The following is a 25,243-nucleotide window of genomic DNA, read 5'->3' on the forward strand; positions in this document are numbered from 1 at the left end:
GATATGAACCTAGATCACATATATAACAGATTGCTCATCCCTATGTTAAAATTGGTAGCACTTTGAAGAGAACAGCCACCAGGATCGCCACCCATCTGCCATAAACGAACACGAGATGGCAGTACGGTCGCTAATGCAATTCAAATGGGAGTTATGATGTGACTCCTTATGTAACAACTAGATAGCAGCATAGTAAACCTGACAAAAGTTGTTACCGTCAAAGCCTGTAAGGCCGAGTAATCTGGTTATATATGATCTAGGATATGAATTTGTATTTGCATTAATCGTCTGTGTTAGTAAACAGTTACGTTTCTATTGTGTATTTTTTGTAAACTTAACTTTGAAATAATTTTCAGATTTTCGTATTTACCAGATATTTATTTTCGTCACACAATGAAAATTGTTTACTGTTATAGTATACTTTTCATACCTCTTGCCTTGAATAAGAAAAGAAATTGTAATATGCAGAATGATTCAGTAGGTAAGGTCAACCAGTGAAGAGATGATTGAGGATATTTGGGACATAAAATTACATGGCATAATAGTTTATTTGTTACCATTTCACAGATGCAGCAGATCAAACAGTTCGTTTGAAATTCACTACAGTTTGCGTAGTTGAATGTTGCCAACTAAAGTTAACACACTCTAAGTTTGGTCCTGAATCCTGATATAAACAGAGTGTTACGTCAGAGCTCATGGCTGAAAATTGGTTGTTGATTTGGCCACAGATTCTTTCGTTTTCAGATTGGTTTTGTGCATGAGTATCAACTGAATGAACTGGCACATTTCACATTTCCTGTACGGCATTGGTTGAACGAACATTATACATGTAAATTGATTAGGAGAGAAGGTCCTATGGCTAGACTGGCATGCTCTCCTCTCATTTAACGTTGCTGGATTTATTTTATGGAGCACTATGAAAGAAATGGTGTGTGCTACAGATAATGTTCTATTGCAACGAATTTATAGAGCTGCAGCAGATATCAGAGAACAGAATGGACTGTTAGAAGCTGTGCACATCTCTACTAGAGAATGCATCCAGGCAAGATCACATGCAAGAGGAGACCATTTTGAGTATTTGCTCCAATAAAAAGCACTGAATATCAAATAGATCCTGTTGCAAAGAATAATGCGAGCATTGTACAGTAAATTCATATGAACAATATGACTTGCTGCAGCTGTAAAACACTAGCAAATACACTATTATGACAGTATACTTTTGTGCTCCAAGTAACATCCTAAATCAGCGCCTTGATGGTTGACATTACTGTTTTTAATCACTTTGCATATTTGTTTTTGGGTGAGTTCGGATTAGATATATAAATCCCAATATAAATCCCAGTCCACTGGACATATATGCACTTCAGGCATTTACATGTATTTTACTGTTACATCGATATTATTTTCAGAATGGAGACAATATATACGATTATAGTTTAAAAATATTAGTTTATTTATTGTATATGTCAATCTCTGTCAATAGAACCTAGCTTAGAAGTTAAAAGCGTAGTAAATAATTTACACAAGTATCATGTAATTTCATTTAGTTCAGTTGTATGTACAGGGTCATTACTGGGAACCACATGTTTTTGACTTGGATAGTACAGAGAGAATATTGATAAGTGGGAGTTGAGTACGTTGACACTGGAGGGGAGATATGCAGTTTCAGTTGTAGGCGAGATGTGGAACCTTGAACATCATGCGTTCATTATGCAATGCTTTTACTCAAAGAGGGAATCAATCACTCAGACCCAACAAAACTCAACACTGCTTACATGTGACTGTGTGATATGCAATTGGTGAAGTGGGGGTCATTGGGCCTTATTTTTTCGAAGACGATCATGGTGAGGCAGTTACGATGAATGCACAGCGCTACGTGGAAATGTTGGATTCTTATTTCTTGCCTGAACTGCGTCGTTGCTGCATTGCAATACATAATGTGTGGTTTCAGCAAGATGGGGCAACAACCCATACTGCTCGCATTTCTATGGACATTATTCGACGAACTTTTCCGGGAAGAGTAATCTCTGTTTGATGTCACTTGGCCTTCCCGCTCCCCAGACTTTTCAATTCCTAATTTTTTTTTCTATAGGAATTTTTAAAATCTTGCGTCTACATTAACAAGCCGCACACCATACCGGAACTTAAAACAGCTATTTGCCGAGAAATCAGCGGCATTCCTAGACCAATGTTAGACAATTTAGTGCAAAGCTTCAAGGAACGTCTTCAACTTTGTGTTCAGGTGGAAGGACGCCATCTTAGCGATGTAATTTTCAAACGTTGAAATTCTTGTGCTCTTGTTTCAAATTGCATACCTTATGGAATCTATTGGTAATAAGAAATAAAAGTTTGGTTCAAAATTGGCCGAGTTCTTGTTATTTAAAAACTATGCTGTTCCCAGTAATGACTCTGTAATTATATTATTTGTTGATAATTAATAGATAAAATTCTTAATCCCATTATGTATTAGATTTAATAGTATTTAAGGACTTTTATTTTTCAGCAATACTAACATTGTTCGTATTTACATTACAGAAAAAATTCCATGGCTTGACTTTCATCAATCAATATACCAAAAGATTGGATCACAAATAGTTTGTGATCCATTGAAACAAACTTTCCAAGATACATTTCACATACCTGGAAAGAGTCAGACTGAAATTCCTACTGCATACACGTCTTCAGCAGCCAACAGAGAGAGTTTCAGCAGCAAACAGTTTGAGCAATCTTGTACAGGATTCAAATGTGAAATTTGCGGAAAATTATACCGTTGGAAATCGTCTCTTGTTAGCCACTTACGATTAGAATGTGGAAAGGAGCCCCAGTTTCACTGTCCCCATTGTCCTTACCGGGCAAAATTGAATGGAAATTTACAGAGGCATATCAGATTGAAACATCATACAGAGGTTATACCACATATTGCTTCCTACAGAAATTAAATTTAGAACCTTAAAATAAAATAATCTTTGTGAAGATCATCAACGCAATTAAATGCAATTTCTGTAATAAACTACCAGCGTACAAGAGTATTGATGGCATAGTTCACATTGTGTGCTTAAAATTGTTTGAAAATGTCTCATAACAGTATTGCAAATGTTCGTTACTTTAATTATATTAATATATAATGAAGGATGACTTCATATTTTAAATAGAACGTTTCCATTTTAAATCAGTTACCATAGCAGTATAGCTGTTCGGTAATAATATTGGTAATAGTAGTGCAGATTTATAAGACACGCGTATGATTCCTAAGATAAGTAAAATTCGCAGTGAACAATTTTTTGGGCGAGTTTTGCAAATACACTGATATTTAAGAACATACTTAAATAATCTAATTATGTACCTTGTCTTAATTGTACTAATACTATTAATAGTGAATGGAGATACAAATTATTTGAAAATATATTACTGGAATGCTGTTTATTTTAAAAAGTGATAACATACTAAGGTTCGCTGCAATGTTGAAGTAAATGTCCTCTGTCACTGTAAATTGTGAGAAGTTCCTTATCATACCATTCAGTATGTTATGTGCAGTATGATTTGATGAAGTAATCAATACATTTTTCATACTATTTGATTGAATGCTTTATAATGTATTATCGTCCCACTCATTGGATTAACATTGGCATACATTGAGTTTTGATTGTCGCTCACCGCTGTGCTGTCAATAATGTATAAGTTAATTGACTGACTATTTATTTATTTATTTAAATTTAAATATACAGAATAAAGAATATAATTACAAACAGACAAGAGAAATAGAAATAAAATAATACAAACAAGATAAAAAAGGAGATACAGTAGTATTAACAAAATTTGAGGCCGAATGAGCAGCGCTCGTGTTCGGTCGCAGTTCAGATATAATATTAATAGGCCTATAAGATAATATAAAATAAAATAGGAAATAGAATTAAAATTACAGTTACAGAAATTATATAATACAATATTAATATAAGAGGAATATAGAAAATAAAAATAATAATAATAATAATAAAAATAAATAAGTAAAATAAAATAGGAACTAAAATTTAAATTACAGCGGCAATGGAATTATATAATATAATATTAACACTAGAGAAGAATAATATCGCACGTGAAAAGTAGGACTATATATTTCAAAATTATAGAATACAAATATAGTATAAGTTGATTAATTCATACACATAGGCTATAAATTTATTTAATCAAATTGAAGATATTAACACGTTTCTAATTTTCTTGTTATATGTTAGTGGGTTACATGTTAGAAGTTCTGGGTGTAATTTAGTTAAAGCATTGTACAACCGAGGGCCAAAATTAATGCTATGCTTTAGACCAGCAGATATGAGACATTTAGGTTCTACTAATGTTGAATTAATATTTCGTCTTGTGTCATAATTATGTTTGGGAATGCAAGACTTGTCGTGCAGTATGCTCGGTGTTGCAATATCTATGCAGTATTCTACTTTCGTTTCTTCAAGAGATTCTTTTTATTGAAACAAAATTTTCTTTATATTAGGGGTTTAATAGAAACTGTGTTTCAGATGAAAGTTTAATGTTTTTCGCGTAAAATCAGAAATAATGAGGTTTCCCTAATATATATATAACTTATAGTCCTATGCCGTCAGAAGCAACTGAACAATTTAATATTTCAAATAAAAGTCATTTTATGAAATTAATTTTATAATGTTATAATTAGATTTATATTGATATAATAATATATTATAATATGCCAAATATATAAATTATTATTATATAGTTTAAAACAATGTATTTATACAAAATAAGCCTATCAATTCAAATGTGATAAAGCTATTACAATCCCCTCCATTTCACTGTTGCCTAAATGTGACAACAGCGCTTCCTCATTTATGAATTAGGAATGCAATTAAACTTTGCGCTGTTTATGTTGACTATTGTTAATTGTTGGCAGTGAGTAATAACAAAGGCAGACCACTCACGTTTAACAAGCTGAATGTTAACCTAATGAATGGAATTATTTACATTAAGCAGCAGTTACATATATTAAATATTAATGTGTATATACAAGTTAGTTCTGTATATTTCTCTTTAAATATTCTAAATTTATTCAGATAAAATTGTACATTTCGTTAATCTCTTTAAACATTCTTTATAAGAGCCTTACTAATGTTCAATGGTTATGATGATGATGATGACTAATGTTCAGTATAGTTACTTTCCTTCTTTCAATCTTTTACTATATATGTATTACTTTTATTTTACTTTCTTTCTTCCATTCATATTTTCTCCTGACCTTCTTTTGCTATGTGTATTACTTTTATTGTACTTTCTTCCATCCTTTCACATTTATTTTTCTATCAGTCTCTACAGATTTGTACTTTTATGAAGTATTTTTCATATCTCTCTTTTCCTCTCCCTATCTTCCTTCCTCACAATCTCCTCCCAGTTACTCGATGTGTGTTATAGAAAACTTTTTTTCTTCTGACATTCAATCCTAATACATTAGAATCTCTCTTAACTGGCATCAAAGGGACCAGGCAAGTTCTGGATACGAGAGTTTGCCAGATAATTGAATAAATACCGGTATAATACAAAAAAAAGTTTATTTTATGGTGCCAAATGTTGAAACTGCAGCTATGTGAAGCATATTTCTCTGTCGCATGCTCATAACTGAATAAACATAAAAACTATATGGATTTTCCTTATTAAAACACATCACACAACACAAATAATACACTAATTCTAGGTTCGAATATTCACTGAAAATGAAAGTTCGTTCAAACTTCCTAATGTGCCAAAACTGACGGCCTAGACTGTGGCAATGTGGCAGATTTAAACTTTTTCTTTGCCCGTTATTTTGATATTGCCGGTTATTTGGGTGCCAGTTACGAGGGATTTTGCTATATTTACTTTCATAACCACAAATTCTGAGAATAATAGCTTCTTGACATAAGAAATTATTGATTGGTGACATGTTACATTGTAACTCTTAACTTTTGAAGTGATACTAGTATTTCTTAACATCTTTGTATTCGGAATATAATTATGTTTATTTTTAGTTATTAAAGTTAACTATTTTTCATCACCTTTAAATGGTCATTTCATTGTCATTTCACTGAGTGAGAATAATTGTACAATTTGGTGTATAGCTACAATATAATGAATAATTAGTTGAAAGTTGTACATTGTACATTCTTATTGGAATCATTTATGCTCCTCTTCTACGAATAAATTCCCAAAGTCATATAGTAAAATTATTCTATAATAAGTAATTGAATTGAAGTGTGCTGCAGAAGAATGGAACAAGTGCCAAATTGAGCAAAGCTAGAATTTTCAGTGGAACATGGAGATTGAGGCCTCTTCTACCTGCGGTAGGCTCGTTTCCTTTTGTGCAGTGGGTGCAGCATGAGCTGAAGTGTTTTAAAATTGCCTCTCCTGCACAATTTGCTCAATGGAACTTGTCCTGTTGTTCAGCCACATGCTTCAATTGTAGAAATGTCTCAAGTTCACACTAATGATGTATGAAATTCGACAGTTCTTAATATCTTAATACTATTTACCGTGTGTTAAATGTTGTGTCAATACAACATTTAAGGGGAGTTGGTCATTATCGCATGCAAAATAATGGTAAAAATAGCCTATCTTCAAACAGTCATAAATATAATACTATTTATCAGAGGTCTTTCATTTTTGTTAGCTATGTGTGTATACATATTAAGCTTTAAAGTGAAAAAGAATGCTTACTCTAGAGTAAATCTTTATCCTTAAATTAATTTTTTAAATTAAGCACAATTTTTTTTATAAATTTACTACATGTCTGTGATTAGGTACACTCTATTCACTTATTATAGCACATATTGAATTGAAAATTTGACCACTTATTGCTAATAGATACTAAAACATGCCCTACTAAAATTATTCATGTATCTGTAATATTATGAGTATAGGGCTTATAGCAATCATCACCGTCAATAAATTAAAAAAAAATTGACGAAGATTAGTATAAGCCTATGCCCATAGGCCTAATATTACAGATATTTTAATAATTTTAGTAGGGTATTTTTTAGTATCTGTTAGCAGTAAGTGGCCAAAATTTTAATTCAGTGTGTGCTAGGATAAGTGAATAGAGTGTACCTAATCACAGGTATGTAGTGAATTTATATAAAAAATATGTTTAAATTCAAAAATTAATTTAAGAGTAAGATTTACACTAGATTAACCATTCTTCTTTCATTTTAAAGCTTAATGTATATACATATATCACTAAAAAAATGAAAGAGCTGTGATATATAGTATTACATTTATGACTGCTTGAAGATAGGCTATTCTTACCATTACTTTGCATGCGATAACGTCCAATTCCCCTTAAATAGTTTCAATTCCAAATGCACAGGAGGTACTCACATTGAGAGTCTTTAAATTAAAACCTTCATCAAAATATCTAATATATTACCTGTTGTATTTATGCGAAAATGACTAACATATGGACATGTTCACTTTACCTGAATAGATGTGTGGTAACTTCATCACATTGTTTTAAATAAAGATATTTGTGACTATTAATCATATTTTCGTCCTCTGATTGAGTTCTGACTGATATGTACATCTATCTATTATCAGACAGTACATCTTACTTGACGATGTGTGTCAGAGGAAGAACAATTGTTTGCATGCATATGAAATCTGACTAGTGTAATATGTAGCTAATTAGTATGCAACGGAGGTGGAAAGGAACTGGCCACCCTACCATATTATCTCCTGGCCTAGTTGCCTCATAAGTGGTGCTTTTTTGATATCACTTGTGAGGTCCAGACCTATCTTCGAACATGTCTAAACAACAACAATAATCATATTTTGTGTATTCTTTATGCATACTATAATTGAGGGCGTCACCCAAATAAGGGCCTATAGAGCAAAATGAAGTTCTGATATAAACTAATTTCAATGTTTGTCAGCTGTCAGGTTCATCACAGTTGTGTCGAAAAAGTTTTTATTCACTGTTAAATTATACTTTTTCGACACAATTATGATCAACCTAACAGCTGACAAACATTGAAATTAGTTTATATCAGAACTACATTTTGCTCTATATGCCCTTATTTGGGTGACGTCCCCAATTATGAAATTCTAAAAATGTGTACACCAACACACCGTTAGCCTAATCACCAGAGCATCGGCTTTCCATGCTGGTAACTTGGGTTCGAATCCAGGTGAGTCCAAGTAAAATTTGTGGTGGAGTTTGTTTCCCATGGTGCACTGAGGGCAACTTTAAAATGGCGGAAAAAAGAACTACAGCATCAGCTTATCACTTCTAGATGGGAATGCTTGGGTGAATGATGCAGAGTCAAGTATCCGCCATTGGAAAAGTATGTGTGTATGTGTGCGTGCATGTGGTTTTAAATGAAAACAGTAAGTTAATTCAATATATAATACGAGATGCACCAAGAAGAGACAGAGAGTAATTTCTTGTAACCTAGAAACAGACTTCAACTGCCTAAGCCTATATTATCTACAAGAAAAACTAGTTTCGGAAGTAAAATATCAAAATCACATCTGCAATGTCATACAATAAAATGTTGTTATTAAAATCAATAAATTTCTAGAGGCCTACAGATTATTTGCTCTATATTTTTCTGAGAGAAAAAGAGATTGTTTTCTCTTCCAGAGATGGTGTTTTTTCACATCATCCATATAGTTATTTAACAGGAGACACACCAGCAAATATGTTCATTATTGGTTTATGGTGTAACATTGATGGATTGGCCAGTCAATTATATAGTTAATTACCTTTATATATTTAATAGTAAGTAGAAATGAAAACAAATTGCATATAAATTGTCAGTTAATATCCTGCGAATCACATTATTTTCTGCCTAATATAAATAGATACCAGTGTAAGTAAAAAGAGAAAGGAAGTTTCTTGGTGGTCTGACCAGAGATTCAATAAGAAAATTACCGGTACTCGTTTATTCATAGCATATTCGTGAAAGTATAATGATTATTATATCCATTTTGAATCTTGTGTACACTACTTTTAACACTTGAATATAAGTAATTGATTAAATTGATCTGTGAAATTGATCTATGTGTTGCACCGAAACAGCTGTAAGCCGCACAGACTTACATAATTAACACGAGTAAGTCCGCTAGTTAATCAATTACTTGATTATTATATATCTGTATATATGGAGTAACATACGCCTGTACTTTAACCCTTAGGAGCCGTGGGTCCATTATAGTAGCCAGCTAGTATTATGGTCATGACGTTATATAATATCTTATAAAATGTATTGTAAATTTTAAACTAAACAACAATGTAACTTCATTATCTCAACAATAGGATTTGCTCTCCACACAGTAACACAGTGACGACAATGACAATTTACTTGGACTATTACGAACAACAATGAATTGTTAATCTTAACTAATATTTACAAAGCACTATTTACAACACAGAACGGTCAGTTCTCAGTTCACAGCTCGTTTGTCTTGGCTAGTTCTTCTAGCTCAGTCACTCACGTTCACAGAATCTCGAACCACAGGCCTTCAGAGACGATCCGCTGAACTTCGAACTCAGGTCCCCCAACTACAGTCCACTGCACTCGAACTCCGGGCTTCAGGCTCCACAGTTACGGACACAACTCAAGTCGCGCTCTGGTCTCGAAGCTGGCTTCACTGCTACACAAGACTGGCTTACTGACTGACTGACTCAAACTCTTTGACGTTCGCTTGCGTCTTATCTTTTATAACCAAACTATAGTTTCTCGAGAGTTCGCGAAAGATTCCACTCTCGAATAATCTGGATTTCCACTTCGACGGGCTTCTCGGCCTCTCTAGGCAAGCAGAAGATGCGCGCGCAACCTCCCCTCGCCTCTCCAAGCCGTGCGCCATCCCCCAGTGCTCTGTGGAGCCCGTGTTGACTCACGCGCGACCTGCTCTCTTGCGGGAAGCGTGTTCGAGTCTCGAGGTGGCTGTCACAGTATGTTACATATAAAATACGTTGATATTCTTTAATTTTATATAACATTAAGGACATTACACCTGATTAAAACAATTTTTATTGTAATTTTTTTTATTATTATTATTTTAAAAAAGGAGTAAAATCAGTTCAACTGCAGTCAACTGAAACCCTGACAGCTTCCATGTGTACTATTACACTGATTGCTTTACATGGGCCCTCCCCATCCTTTATCACAGGCTCAATTGACTGCAGTGGCCGGGACGCGAACCTGCGATCTTTGGCACATTGTGCTGGCCAGACATATCTTGTGCACCTTAAACTGCTTCGCTAACGAACCCAACACGAATTTACCCGATTATGCAGGTATACGAACCCCTGGTTAAGAGTAATACATTTGCGTGCAATAGTAGTATAAGTCTTTCGGCTTTTATGGGTTAAACACGTTATAAGAGTGAAAAATATTAATTATATTCAAATGCAAGGAAAGAACCACTCTATAATTAATCACATAAATACAAGTCAGATTAAAAATCTGCCCTCAGCATATTAACAATATGTCAATAACCCATAAAATAGATACCGGTACATTAACATTGGATTTAATTGGCTGCACAATTAATTTTGGGCCATATCTAAAGGCAGATTTTATCAAAGGGGAAGATTATAATTATTTGAATTTAGAAGGATTATAATATGATCAAATTCAAGTGAAATACTTCCCCATGTAAGCACAGAACCATTATGCTAATTCCATCTGGACCTGACTCTTTACCTCCATGAAATCTGAGTTGCCTTCATCAACCTGATGAGCTAGGTTGGAACAGGTAGTCCCTTGACTGTGTCGGACCTCCAACTGGTACTAAGCTTTGGGCAGTACCAGTGCAGGTAAGCTTGGCTGAGAGGTGCGGATGCATATAAGCTAAAATATTATTAGGCCAACAATTTCCAAATATCTATCCTAGAGAACAAATAATCAAATATGTTGTTCTTGTTTTCTAATGCCAGGCGTCAGACAATAAAGTCATTTGACCTCTTGCACTCCAATATTTTTCAAAGATATTATCATGACCAGCCAATGAAGCACAGATTTTGAGGTGTTTCGAATCCATTTCTTGGTTTGAGTTGCACAATGGGCAGTTAGGGGACTGATATATTCCAATTCTATGCAGGTGTTTAGCCAAACAATCATGGCCTGTTGCCAATCTAAATGCAGCTACAGACGATTTTCGTGGTAAATCGGGAATTAACTGTGGATTTTGATGCAGAGAGTTCCAATTTTTCCCTTGGGATTGTGTTATCAAATTTTGTTTGTTGAAGTCTAAGTATGTAGATTTAATAAATCTTTTCACAGAGTAATAGGTAGATTTAGTAACAGGTCTGTAAGTAGCAGTGCTGCCCTTCTTTGCTAAAGCATCCGCATTCTCGTTTCCCAGGATTCCACAATGGGATGGTATCCATTGGAATGCAATTCTTTTATTAAGTGATATTAATTGAGAGAGCATTTTAGTTATTTCTGCTGTTTGAGATGAAGGTGTGTGTTTAGAGACGATTGATAGAATAGCTGCTTTGGAGTCTGACAATATAACTGCATTCCTAAATTTATTGATGTGGCATAGAAGATTCCTGAGACATTCACTTATTGCAATAATTTCACCATCAAAACTTGTTGTTCCATATCCAAGTGATCTGTAAAGTGAGAAGAGACAGCACGTAACACCTGCACCGGCACCTTGTTCTCTGGAGATCAAGGTTCCGTCGGTGTATAAATGAAGCATAATCAAATATGTTGTTATAACTTTTCCATAGCAGTAGTAAATAAATACAGCTGCTTTGACTGGTAACCAGTAAAGTGTCTAAAAATAGCATAATTATGATTATAGTCTACTATACAGAAAATTGTAACTTAATTATTGCAATCATTTAATTAAGATGACAGTTTTTTCTAATAATATTCTGTGAATATAGTAAATTCACTTCACTTTCCTGGAAGTCATTGAACTTCGTGCACTCATGCCAATGCACTAAATTGGAATGCTCCTACTATAAAACTGTTTTATTCGTGACATTATTTAAGTTATATTAAAGGTTGTGTTAATGCCTATTGAGTATTCAGACTTAAGAAAATACTATTGAGTATATAGGCGTCTTCTTAGCGGACATTCCCCCTCTTTGTAATATAACTAAAATATGTTGCTTACATATTTTTCTAACATATAAAATAACAGAATTAAATCTGTTCAATTTATTCGGTTATTGGAAATATAACAAAGTAATATGTAACTCCATTTATAAGTAATATAAAGTTTGCAAAACAAATTCAAAAGACAAAGCCACATTTGTGGAAGTGTATCAAATTCTACAATTCAGAATTTCTCGTTTCTCTGTTTCGGCTTCAGTTCACGTCTTCAGCTAGGGAAAGTGTGATGACAAAAATCTGTTGATTACTACTCTAGGACAGAGTGGAGAAGGAAAGATCTCTAACGAGAAATTCCAAATTGTAGGATTTAATTTATATTTATATTATATATACATATATATATATATATATATATATATATATTTAGAGTTACTACTGTTATTTTATATACGTTACAAAATACCTAGATCATATATGTAACAGATAACTCATCGCTATGTTAAAATCAGCAGCACTTTGAAGAGAACAACCGCCAGGATCGCCACCTGTCCACCGTAAATGAAGACGAGATGGCAGTACAGTCGCTAATGCAATTAAAATGGGAATTATGACGTTACTCCTTATGTAAGAACTAGATGGCAGCATAGTAAACCGAACAAAAGTTGTTAACCTCAAAGCCTATAAGGCTGACCTATCTGGGTTATATGATCTAGGAAAGTACGTAAATAACTTATTTTAGTTATATTACAAAAGAAGGGAATGTCTGCTAATTAGATGCATACATACCCAATGGTATTTTCTAAGCTCCTAATGCTTTATGCATTGTTTTTTGTTGCATTTTCACAGTATTGGTATGATATGTAGACAGACAATATTATAGATCCTCTCATCTCTGATGTCTGATTCTTGAATCTATCAAGGACACTATGAGGGATTCAGCTGTACTAATATGTTAATGTGAACATGTATTTTAAAGAAGCATTTGTTACAAAATCACATAGTTATAAAATCTTCATTGATATATTTCATACTGTAATTTAAATTTTCAGCATTACAATACCATCTATAATCTTCAGCGTATTTCCCATTGGTAAGTAACTGTACATTCTGATTTTATTTATTTTTTAATGAATAATAAATCTGAGAGATGAAAAGATGTATTTTAAATAAATGTCGTTACATTATTTTAGAGAAAGATTTGAATCGGACTCCATTGGAAAAATGTGCTCAAGAAGTCATTGGTTTTTTTAATCAGACAGTGTAGACTGCTTCTGGTATGATGATCATCTTATATAAGAAAACTAATTATTTATATCAACATTTGACCATTTTTTGTTTGTCTGAAAAATTATATGTGAAATATTGATTGAAATTACAGTTTAAAACTTTTAGTCATCTAGAAATTTGAAATATTTTCATATACATTATGAGCATAAAGAACTAAAAAATAAAATGTCAATGATCAGAACATGCCAGTTGCGATCTTAAGCAATTGTGCTTAGAAATATCAACATAAGAACTTGTCCTTAACAATGAGCTTTTCTTGATGTTCCAGATGTGACTGCTTTACTGTTCCAAGCTGTTGCAGAGAATCAACATCATCCAAATGTTCCTTCGAGCTCTAATTACTCTCTCAATAATGTTTATGTTCAGAATACATCAGGCAATTCAGAACCTTCAGTTAGTGGAAGAGAGCTGTTTCCATGTCCTGCATGTTGTAAAGTGTACCATTGGAAAAAATCATTACATTTACATATGAGATATGAATGTGGAAAAGAACCCCAGTTTCGTTGTCCTTATTGTCCACATCGTGCCAAACTTAAGGGCAATCTAATGAGGCATATCAGAAGGAAACATTTTGGTCTCAAAGATAATAATGAATAATTCTCGAGGTGCAAAGTTAGAGTAGAAAATTATACTCAGATGTATTCCTACAAAAATGTCAATAACAGTAAAAACATGTATTATTAAATCTCTAATAAAATTAAAGATTTATTATAATCACTCTTACATCTTAATTATTTATTACTGTACGTACTCATTTGCAATTTCTCATTTGATTTTATTATGGCTTTTTTGTTACTTTTATTACTAGTATATTTAAGATTACAGTATATTTATTGTGCATTCTAAAGGTAAAGACAGTAAATTGCACAAAGTACAAAATGCATTTATTACGAAAAAGGTCATACAAAAACTGACAAAAATGCTCAGTGTATTTAAAATTTCAAATCGCGTGTGTGTGTGTGTGCGTGCAAGCCAGTGAGTGAGTATGTGTGCATGTGAAAGAGAAGAAGGAAGAATTACCTTTGTTAATTAATTTTTTTAAATGTAGGTGTTTGTAAAAATTGGTTTAAATTGAAAATGTGATTTGTTCTTACTTACATTGGTTAAAGGTGTATTGTACACTAAATTAAAATAAAAATAATGTGCCTTTCAACTTGGTTAGATGCCAATATGAATCCATTTCATAATTCTAGAGTTTTAGACACATAACGAATGGAATTTTGGGAAATGAGAGAACTGATCATATTGAAAATGTTTTAGTAAATCTAATCTAGGATGTAGTTTTGTTCTCTGTTCAAACTCTTACGTCAAGAAGACCCCTACATAAGTAATGTTTAAGAATGAAACATTTAGTGGGTAAATTGTACAAGTGGCCAATTCACTAGAGACATGTTTTTTCTACTGTCTTTAATCGCCTCAGCAATAAAGATTTCATACCAAATTAGATTATAATTCCTTTAAGGACCTGGAATTCAAAAGTTGCCTACAACGTTTTCGTGTAGAGTCATCAGATGGTTATATGTGTAAATGTGAAAACTCTGAAGAAACAGTGTTTCACTTATTGTCCCAGTGTGATACATAAAACATTAAAAGATACAAAATTTTAAGACAGCTCTCATGTAAGAACTTTTTCCCAACCTTTATACAAATTATTTCTCAAACCTCATTGCACCTCCACTTTTTTTCATTATTTTATTTATAAGATATTTACGGTACATCTATTTAATTCACATCTTAGTTGAATATAATTTTCTTCTGTGTTAATCTATGACCCTAACATCCCACTCAGCGCATAACTGCATATAGAGTGTTAGTTGGGAGACCAGAGGGAAAAAGATCTTTGGGGAGGCCGAGATGTAGATGAGAAGATAATATTAAAATGGATTTGAGGGAGGTGGGATATGATGATGGAGACTGGATTAATCTTGCACAGGATAGGGACTAATGGCAGGCTTATGTGAGGGCGGCAATGAAACTTTGGGTTCCTTAAAAGCCATTTGTAAGTAAGTAAATAAGTATTTAGGGATTACTACAATATAATATGAAGATGAAGATATATGGTTTCTTCTTCACTGAGTAATCACAAGAGGAACCCCTTATAAAATGTCGCTCATAAATCAGGGTAGTGGAAGTGATAACATAGTCATAACATTGCACATGCTGTTATCTTCCAACATGACAGAGGATGTAATTACAGACACAGATTCGTGAACCTCAAAGAATGCGAGACAAAACAAATACAGTTTAAAATGGTTTATGTCAGCTGTGAAAAGTTGTTTTTTCCCCACTAGACTTGATTCCTGGTCCATAGTGCAGTGTGGTCACCTTGACAATGGAGGTGTGTTTCACCCCTCCAAAAGAACTGTCGGTCCTACTATCCTTGTAATAATACAGCATTTCTTGGTGTATATTTTACACTTACAGTTAATGTTGTATCTGTATCCTGCTGGCACTTAATGAAGGTAGTGTACTGATAACCTAACTTCTAGGAAGGTATTCAGACTTAATTTGCATATAATCAGTTACAGTTTACAATTTATAAATTATTTTTATATCACAAACTGTTATAATTTTGAGATATAAATACTTGTTAAGTTTTCCTTAAACTAGTATGTTTATGCATTTCAGTATCTTTAATTAATTCTTGTAAATATTGGAACATTATTTCTTATGCTTCATTCATAAATAAATTTAAAGATAATTATTTCTGATTGAGGTTCTGGCTGATATGTACATCTATTATCAGGCAGTACATCTCACTTGACGATCTGTGTCAGAGGAAGAACAATTGTTTGTATGCTTCTGAAGTCCAATTAGTGTAATATGTAGCTAATTGGCGAAGTGTGCAATTGAGGGGGAAAGGAACTGGCCACCCTACCCCATTTTCTCCTGGTCTAGTTGCTTCATAAATGGTGTCTTGTTGGTATCACTTGTGAGGTTCAGACCTATCTTCGGACAGTTGGCTAAACAACAAAACAACCATATCAAAAGATTAGAAAAGCAGAGTCTTCAATTCAACAAGGTCTAATAAATTGAAACAAAAGTGGAAATGTTTTGTAAATTCCAGCACAGAATAATAAAATTATTACGGAGTGTTATTTGCGTGTAATCCTGAAAGAAGGCTTATCTTATTCAGATCAGAGTGGATTTGAACTAGAAACGTCAACTAAAGTGATACATTATTGATGACTGTTGGAAGTGCAGTAACTGTCGTCTTCCATTATTTTACATGGCTATGTATTTTTTAAGAAATCTGTAAAGAATTAATCAGCTGTTCTGTTATATCCATTTCTCTACATGTTGTTATAGTATGTTCCATTATACATGACTTCATTATGTGGCATCAGATGTTTGTCAAGCAGCATGCATAACACTCACTATCAGAGACATCGATATATATATCATTTAATAATTGTATTTAAAACCGTTTACATTAAATATTACAATTTTTTTACAACATCATGGCTGTTTTTTCAGTTCCCATCGTTAATGAAGCTCTTTTCTTAGATGACAAAAATGATTCCCCTTGCATACTGCCTTTGAGATTTCAAAACTGCAAACCTTTTTCTCTAATTTTGCCTATGTGAGAAAATTCAGATTCTTTTCAATTTTCATACATTGTAACTTCCAAATTTCTGTTTCTTCAAGAGCTTTTTTGTTACAGTTTAATGAATTATAAAGTGACTTGAAAAATTATCATCAACTTGATCTTATAGAGTTCTGGATATTTTACTAAAAAATATTGAAAAATTTTGTTTACACATAACGAAAATTAGGTAAAATACGTGCCAGTTGTTATGAGGACAATAGCCTAAGTAATGGGAAGTGTTTTAAGATGCTTGAATAGTACCGGTACCTACATAAAAAGCGCAGCTCAAAAATTTCGGTTTTTTTTAAATATACCGATATGTGAGTTTTAATTATAAAATTATAAATAGTGATGTTGATTCACCAGATCTGTCACTGATTGAGTGACCAAGTCAGTCATGTATGCTGTGATTGTGGCAGACTGTATCCACAAACTGCCTTGTGGACTGATTCACAAATTGTTATAAAAATGTTGTACATATTATGGTAGCTGAAATATAAGTTTTCTCCGTTCCATTACTCTTTCATCGCGTGAAATATAAGTGATAAAAAATTAATTAGCAGTGATAAATATATAATATTTCCTGCAACTGCTTTTGCATATTATACACTAACAGAAGTTCAATTGAACTTGGTTATAGCAACCATTGTTAGTGCAACACTTCGGCTACAGCAACATTTATTAAGAAATGCGGTTTTGTTTGTGTTAAAGAAATGTAATTTATTATTTTTATAGCAACATATTTTTAATAGGCAACTCGTTTATAACAACTTTTAGCACAGTGTAAATTCTTTAATAATTCATGTTCTTCATACATTTAACAGACGCTGTTGACTGTTGAGAGGAATTCAAAGATAGCTGGTAATATCATTAATAACCAATAGTAGGTACTGTTTTCATTTACTGTTATAAAAATATTTTATGGGTCAAGAACTGGAACTCTGCTAAGAAAAGAGGGTTGCTCTATATTAAACAGAGACTGTCATTCAGAGAAATTCGTAAGTATCTGGTCATCTCATTAGTAATGACCAATACCATTTTCAATTACTGTGACAAAAGACTGTTGCATGTCAAGAACTGGAGTTCTAAGAAAATAGGGTGGAGTGTAGGCCATACTGTAATCCAGACACAGTGCAGACTGTAACTTCAGACATTCAGTTTGCAAAAGGTGTTACGTACAGTACAATGGAGCAGGAGCAAGATGCAAAGAAAAGAAACGTGTAAGTGTGGAAGATAAAGTTAATATTATGGAACAAATTGAGAGCAGCAAAAAGAAAGCTGATGTGTGCTGTGAATTTGGTTTGGTTAAAGAATAATTGAAAATGATTTACAGATATCTTCAACTCATGTTCTGAATTGTGAGTACTAGGCCTATATATAGTTTCATTACTGTACATTACAGTATTTTACTCCATATTTCACTATTTTCTCAAATTCAGTATAGTATTTTCACTTTCAATAATAAGAAGAATATTGTAAAGTGTTTTAAAAAGTTTCAGTACTTAGGCCTATATAAAATTACAAATTAAATATAATACTGTAATGTACAAAATACGTATGTAACATTGCGAATTTATATCTCCTTTGACTTTTATTTACTGTATTTTTTTAGCAACATTAGTTTTTTGTGACATCATATCTTTAGTCCCTTCAACTGCACATAATCACCAGAAGAAATGTAGACTTGATAAAACTATTCTGTATAACAAAAATACATATTTTGTGTTGTCACTAATACACTTTGTGAGATTTGTAGTATTTGTTTTAAAACATGAAAATCAATTGTGCCAAAATAATTGTATTTTATAATAAATCTTCCAGTTTCCGAATGATTTTTAAGCTGTGTATAAAGAATCTGTGACACTAGATTTTAATATAAACATTTTTATATATTATAAGAACTCCATATATAACACCCATGGTTTTAGTCAGTGATGAATTGAAGGGGTGGCCTGGGATTGGGAAATTCCCCTTGCCTCTCTAATTTCAGGATATCCCCGCTCTGTGGAGATTTCAGACTTTGTTAACTAAAAAATATAATTTACACAAAAGGATACTTCACACCGGCTTTATGTGACAATTTTACACAGAAAGATAATTACCTATCCATATTCAATGTTTTGCATAACAATATTAACATTTAGAAATGCATAAAACAAATATAAACGAGTGAAAGCTCTGTTTCTTTAATTGATACCATTTTCCTTTGTTCCTTTTTGCATAGACTGCCTCTGTTGCTATTAGGTAAGATATGTATTGTTTCTTTTGTTGTCATTTCTACCTCCACCCAGTATAAAATAACCAACCCCCTTCTAGGGAGAAGGGGAAAGGTTTGAATCCAACACTGTTTTTATCAATAATTGAACTCAATTATTTTCTTGAGAAGCATAGGCTATGCTTTTTTATTATAATATAAATAACATATTTTTCTTCATTTTTCTATATACATTTTTAACACTTATATATCACTGATTGACTTTCCAACTTCTTTCCTGTGTTAATATTAGGAATTTACTTGGCGACTAGTTTCGAAGTGTTGTTCTTCATTGTCCAAAGCCTAGTGGAAATTCCGCACTATTTTCTGGTTTCCTGTTGTGGTGGGGTGTGTTCATGATTGTGTCAAAAAGGGTGTGTGTTTTGAGTGTGTCTTGGTGATAGTGTCTGTAATTTGGAGGATTTCTTTGATGTGTTGTTGTGATATGTTGTTATTGTTGAGCATTTTCATTAACATATTTTTATATCATTTTTGTCTTGGAGTCGCTTGGCCAATAAATGTAATTTTTGTTATCCAAATCTTCATGTACTATTTTTGCCCCCCTGGATTTTGAACCTCAAGCATTTTATAAAATTATGTACATAAATGTTGAACTATCATGTTAATTGCTAAAATTGTGTCTTGTTTTAGACAATATTGCATCATGGACACAGTGTCATGGAGATATGTTTTTGCTTGATTCTGATGACTTGTTCACCGAAAGTGGAAATTCTACAACACAAAAGATTGAGCCAGGATCTCTTCACAATGGTTTATGTCAACAACAGAATGAGGTGGATCAATGTCCTTCTACTGGGGAAAGTTGGACAAGAGTACATGAAAATTCAGCACTAAAAGTGTATTCTGAGATTTTCAACCAAAAACAGGCTTCAGTTAGATCAAATAATAATGATGGGTTTCACTGCCCTCAATGTGCAAAAGTCTATCGTTGGAAGAAATCTTTAAACTTGCATTTGAAATATGAATGTGGGAAACAACCTCAATTCCAGTGTCCGTTTTGCTTTTATGAAACAAAATGGAAAGGTAACTTAAAACAACACATTTGGTTGAAACATCAAAAAGCATCTTTAAAAAAATGACATGTTATGTAGCCTAATATACAAGTAAGAAAACAATTTTTGTGTGATGAAAGTTACCTTGTTAAAAAGTACCATTCATAATGTTCACTATTTAGTTGTACTTTTGACAAAATGTAGTTTAATTGTAATTCCAAGCTGGAATTCATTCATTGTAATTTTATTATGATTTGTTTTTTATGGTTGGAGTACTTCTGCACCACACTGTGTTTCTTATTAATTTATAACCTTTAGTCATAGTTTAATTAATATGTAATTGGACACTTTGTTCATATATACAGTCTTACGTCAGTTTATAAATTTTAATTTAGGTCTACTTAAGTAAAAGAAAGATTTTCAAAATAATGTATACTATAAAACATGTTAATATACACGTTAAGTGATTTGAATTTTGAGTATAAGTTATGTATGTTGTAAGTTGAAAGAGGAAGCCCATTTTGAAGAAACTGGTACAGAACAGTATTAATAAAACTTAAAAAGTAAGTGATATCAAAGTTATACTAGAAAATATGGTGCACATAAGTACAGGAAATTAAATTTTTATCTTTGCTCTTCCATGAAAATAATTAGAGTGTGCTATTGTATTTACAACATTAATGGATAAAAATTCACATTTATTTCCTTGTGTTATAGTCTACACAATGATGCTTACTTGATAAACAACTTCAGTGACTTAATATTTGGAAGAATATAATACAGATTAAAATAGACTGATATAATAAAAATTCTTCATGATGTTGATATGTAAGCCTACTGGTGAAATTATGTTCGTATTATTAATAAAATCTCTTCTTTTCTTTTTTTTTTTTTTTTGTAGAGGCTGTTGTGGCATTGTAAGTAAAAATATATTTTGTTCTTATACCATGACATGGTTTTATTAAAACAGCACAGTTAAATCAAAAGAGAAAATATTAGATACTACAGTCTATACAAAACTAGAAAGGTATTGACAGTTCTCTCTGTCACACATGGGAAGGGAGCGACGTTGTGAAGTTGTGCTGTGCGGCTGATAGCGCCGCCTGGCTGCTGTGTCAGAACTGAGTTGCTAATGCGAACTCATAAATTTGTATCATACGGACTCTTATGACTAGACAAATATAATAATAATAATAATAATAATAATAGTAGTAGTAGTAGTAATAATAATAATAATAATAATAATAATAATAATAATAGATTGAATGAATGCGTATATCGTCAGTTTCTTGGTAAAAGTGACCAAGTCACATTCCAAGGCTTCCAAGCATTATGAATATTTAAGACATAATTTTATATTAAAAACTAATAATATAGCACATTTACCTTCAAAATAACTTACTACAAACATCTAAAGAAGTACAATTATCTTTGGATGGATCACTAAACCTTTAAATGCCTTTTCCCAACAATTCTGCATTTTGGACTTGGTCACTTTTATCAAGAAACCGACGATATGATATATATAGTTTGCAAGTGATATATAGTATAAACTATAATCAAGATTTCATGTTATAAATTTAAAGTTATAAAAGAAAGAGTTTTAGCTCCATGGACTACCTTACATCAGCTAATAATGTCTCGTGGAGAAGTGTCAGGTCTACATAAATCTGAGTGTCATAATGTGGCGAACAGTGCAGAATAGGCCTATAGTGGGGTGTGTAGTTTATCTGAGTCAGGCATTTCAGATATTAGAATCAGTAATAATGACGCGGAATCAATTAGGCCTATTTTATCACTTAAAATATTGCGAAAGATGATTGTGATTCTATTTCTGACGATCCTACAAGATGGATACTAAATTAATACCTTCGCAATCATATCGCTAAATGAAGTTACATTACTTAAAATACATACATACATACATACATACATACATACATACATACATACATACATACATACATACATACATACATAAGTGTTCTGTCCATGGGCAGGTCTTTCACTGCAAACTCAGCATTCCCCAATCTTTCCTATTTTCTGCCTTCCACCCCAGATCACATATGTAATAGATTGCTCACTCCTATGTTAAAATTGGTAGCACTTTGAAGAGAACAATCACCAGGATCTCCAACTGTCTGCCGTAAATAAACACGAGATGGCAGTACAGTCACTAATGCAGTTCAAATGGGAGTTATGACGTGACTCCTTATGTAACAACTAGACGGGAGCATAATAAACCTGACAAAAGTTGATACTGTCAAAGCCTATAAGGCTGAGCAATCTGGGTATATATATGATCTAGGCTTCCGCTTAGTCTGCATATGATCCAAATATCTTAATGTCGTCTATCATCTGATATCTTCTTCTGCCCCAAACTCTTCTCCTGTTCACCATTCCTTCCAGTGTATCCTTCAGTAGGAAGTTTCGTCTCAGGCAGTGACCCAACAATATACTCAAAATATGGACATTCATTTTAAAAATTCACACTGGCAATATTATTGACTTTTTGAGGTATAAGCATACTTAAGTAAAAGTTTGTTTTACAGAACCATGAAAAAAGATGAGAAACAACAAAGATAGTGTCAGTTCTCTTGCGGCCATTGATTTCCTTTTTTTTTTTAATATTTAAAACCTAAATTCTTTACGATAGTGTGCAAAGAACAAACACTTCTGTGCAAGATTCCGCATCTTGTAGCGAAATTAGCATCTTTATTAATGTAGTTTGTAATATAATTACACATGCCGCCGGAATAACCACGAAAACAATAGCCATGACAGAACAACGATACTTTCTGCGACACACACGAAGATTCAACTCTTGCGAACGAAACAGCTAGCTAACATGTGCTTGCTGTGAAGCAATTAGCAACGCCGACTTGTCACCATAGACTCTGATTGGCTAGTTTGAGCAGTTGCCATGGTGATTACCTTGAAGCCACTGAACTGTCAATACCTTTCAAGTTTTCTATAGACTGTAGTTTCATTACATTTTGTGCTCATAATTTGAATCTCCCCAACATTAACATTGCCCTAACATTACACATGGCTTCGACATTTTAGCAAATATGTGACTACAAGGGGTTTCAGTCTTCGGTTCTGCTCGTAATTGATTATGCTTTTGCACTCACCTTCTTCTGCATTGAAATAGATGTGAGAAAATCTGCAAGAAGTTATTATTAGTAATATGAAGAAGCTACGTTTTTCAGAATCCACGTGTTTTTTCGTATTCAATGTATTTAGAGGGAGGAGGTAATTAATTTGAAATGTATGACACTACAAGCAAATATATGCTCTTCAGTAATTAGAGTTCTTTCTTTCGTTCTTCTTCTTCTTCTCAGATTGAAGTACTTATATTTACTAACTTATGGCTTTTAAGAAACCCGGAGGTTCATTGCAGCCCTCACATAAGCTCGCCTCGGTCCCTATCCTGAGCAAGATTAATCCAGTCTCTACCATCATATCCCACCTCCCTCAAATCCATTTTAATATTATCCTCCCATCTATGTCTCGGCTTCCCCAAAGGTCTTTTTCCCTCAGGATCCCAACTAACATTCTATATGCATTTCTGATTCGCCCATACATGCTACATGCCCTGCCCATCTCAAACGTCTGGATTTAATGTTCCTAATTATGTCAGATAAAGAATACAATGTGTACAGTTCTGCACTGTGTAACTTTCTCCATTCTCCTGTAACTTCATTCCTCTTAGCCCCAAATATTTCTCAAACATCCTTAACCTCTGTTCCTCTCTCAAAGTGAGAGTCCAAGTTTCACAGTCATACAGAACAACTGGTAATATAACTGTTTTATAAATTCTAACTTTCAGGTTTTTTGAGAGCAGACTGGATGACAAAAGCTTCTCAACCGAATAATAACAGGCATTTCCCATATTTATTCTGCGCTCCTCCTGAGTGTCATTTATATTTGTTACTGTTACTCCAAGATATTTGAATTTTTCACCTCTTCAAAGGATGAATTTCCAATTTTTATATTTCCATTTCGTACAATGTTCTGGTCACAAGACATAATCATATACTTAATCTTTTCGAGATTTATTTCCAAACCTGTCTCTTTACTTGCTTCAAATAAAATTTCCGTGTTTTCCCTAATAGTGGATTTTCTCCAAACATATTTACGTGTCTACCGCTGTGGAGTAACTGTTAGCTTTCTTGGCCGTGAAATGAGCTGGGCTAGGTTCAAATCTTGGTTGGGACAAGTTACCCGGTTGGGGATTTTTTCTGAGGTTTTTCCTCTACTACTCGAAGCAGAATTGCGGGGTAACTTTCGGTGTTGGACCTCAGACTCATTTCGCCTTCATTAGTATCACTTCATTAATCATCTTAATAGTTACAGGTTACCAGGAGGACATGGCGGACGTAGTTCCAGGATCTGTCTATAGGCAGCATCTGTCTGCGGAAGCTGCACATATCCAGTGAAGCCACAACTTTTAAGTGGACTGTTGGTGACCAGGGTAGTGTAGCTCCCTGGGACAGATGGTGCCTTGGTGAGTCATGGAATCGTCTGCAACATGTTCTTCTGGTTAAAGATGTAGCAGATTTAAGCACATGAATTGCGAACAGTGCCATCGATTTGAGGAGGCTGCAGAACAACATCACAGGAAAGTGGAGGATCAGGTCTCCAGTAAGGACTGGGTGCTACGGCTGAATTGATATGATTACACCAAGCAATAAAGCATACACTTGAAGAGCGATCCTAATTGACTTCAACATCATTCCAATATAAGGAGATTGCACAATAAGCCTAAGGCTGCGGTGCTGTCTGCAGGCCCTCCTCTGAGAAAAAAAAAAGAACATATTCACGTCATCTGCATAGACGTAACCCATTCAATTCCAAACCATCTCTGAATAGCTACTTATATAATGAAAATAATTATTATTTGAAGCTTAATCCGTGAGAATATTACACTCACATTTAATAATATATAAAATGATGACATTGAAGTCTTATTTGTATATAAAAATAAATAATATTAGGAAAAAAATGCAGTCACTCAACAGAATTACTTTAATAACGA

The 25,243-nt window shown here is 33.2% G+C and overlaps 1 protein-coding gene across 34 annotated transcripts in view; it reads left to right on the top strand.

Moving 5' to 3' along the window:
* The window catches only part of LOC138713728 (longitudinals lacking protein, isoforms H/M/V-like), a 614,547-nt gene that overhangs the window by 190,641 nt on the left and 398,663 nt on the right, over positions 1-25,243 (top strand). The window contains exon 5 of one of the 34 annotated variants that reach the window (XM_069846050.1): positions 19,841-25,066. The exons of 32 other annotated variants lie outside the window; for them this stretch is intronic. In XM_069846050.1, coding sequence (XP_069702151.1) covers positions 19,841-20,289 — 449 coding nt within the window. In that variant the 3' untranslated portion in view covers positions 20,290-25,066. Of the gene's footprint in view, positions 1-13,614; positions 13,959-19,840; positions 25,067-25,243 lie in introns of those variants that run through there. One more of the 34 variants, XM_069846077.1, reaches the window with a different exon arrangement.

Source organism: Periplaneta americana, chromosome 14 (genome assembly GCF_040183065.1).
Source record: "Periplaneta americana isolate PAMFEO1 chromosome 14, P.americana_PAMFEO1_priV1, whole genome shotgun sequence".
In the NCBI taxonomy this organism is placed as follows: Eukaryota; Metazoa; Arthropoda; class Insecta; order Blattodea; family Blattidae; genus Periplaneta; species Periplaneta americana.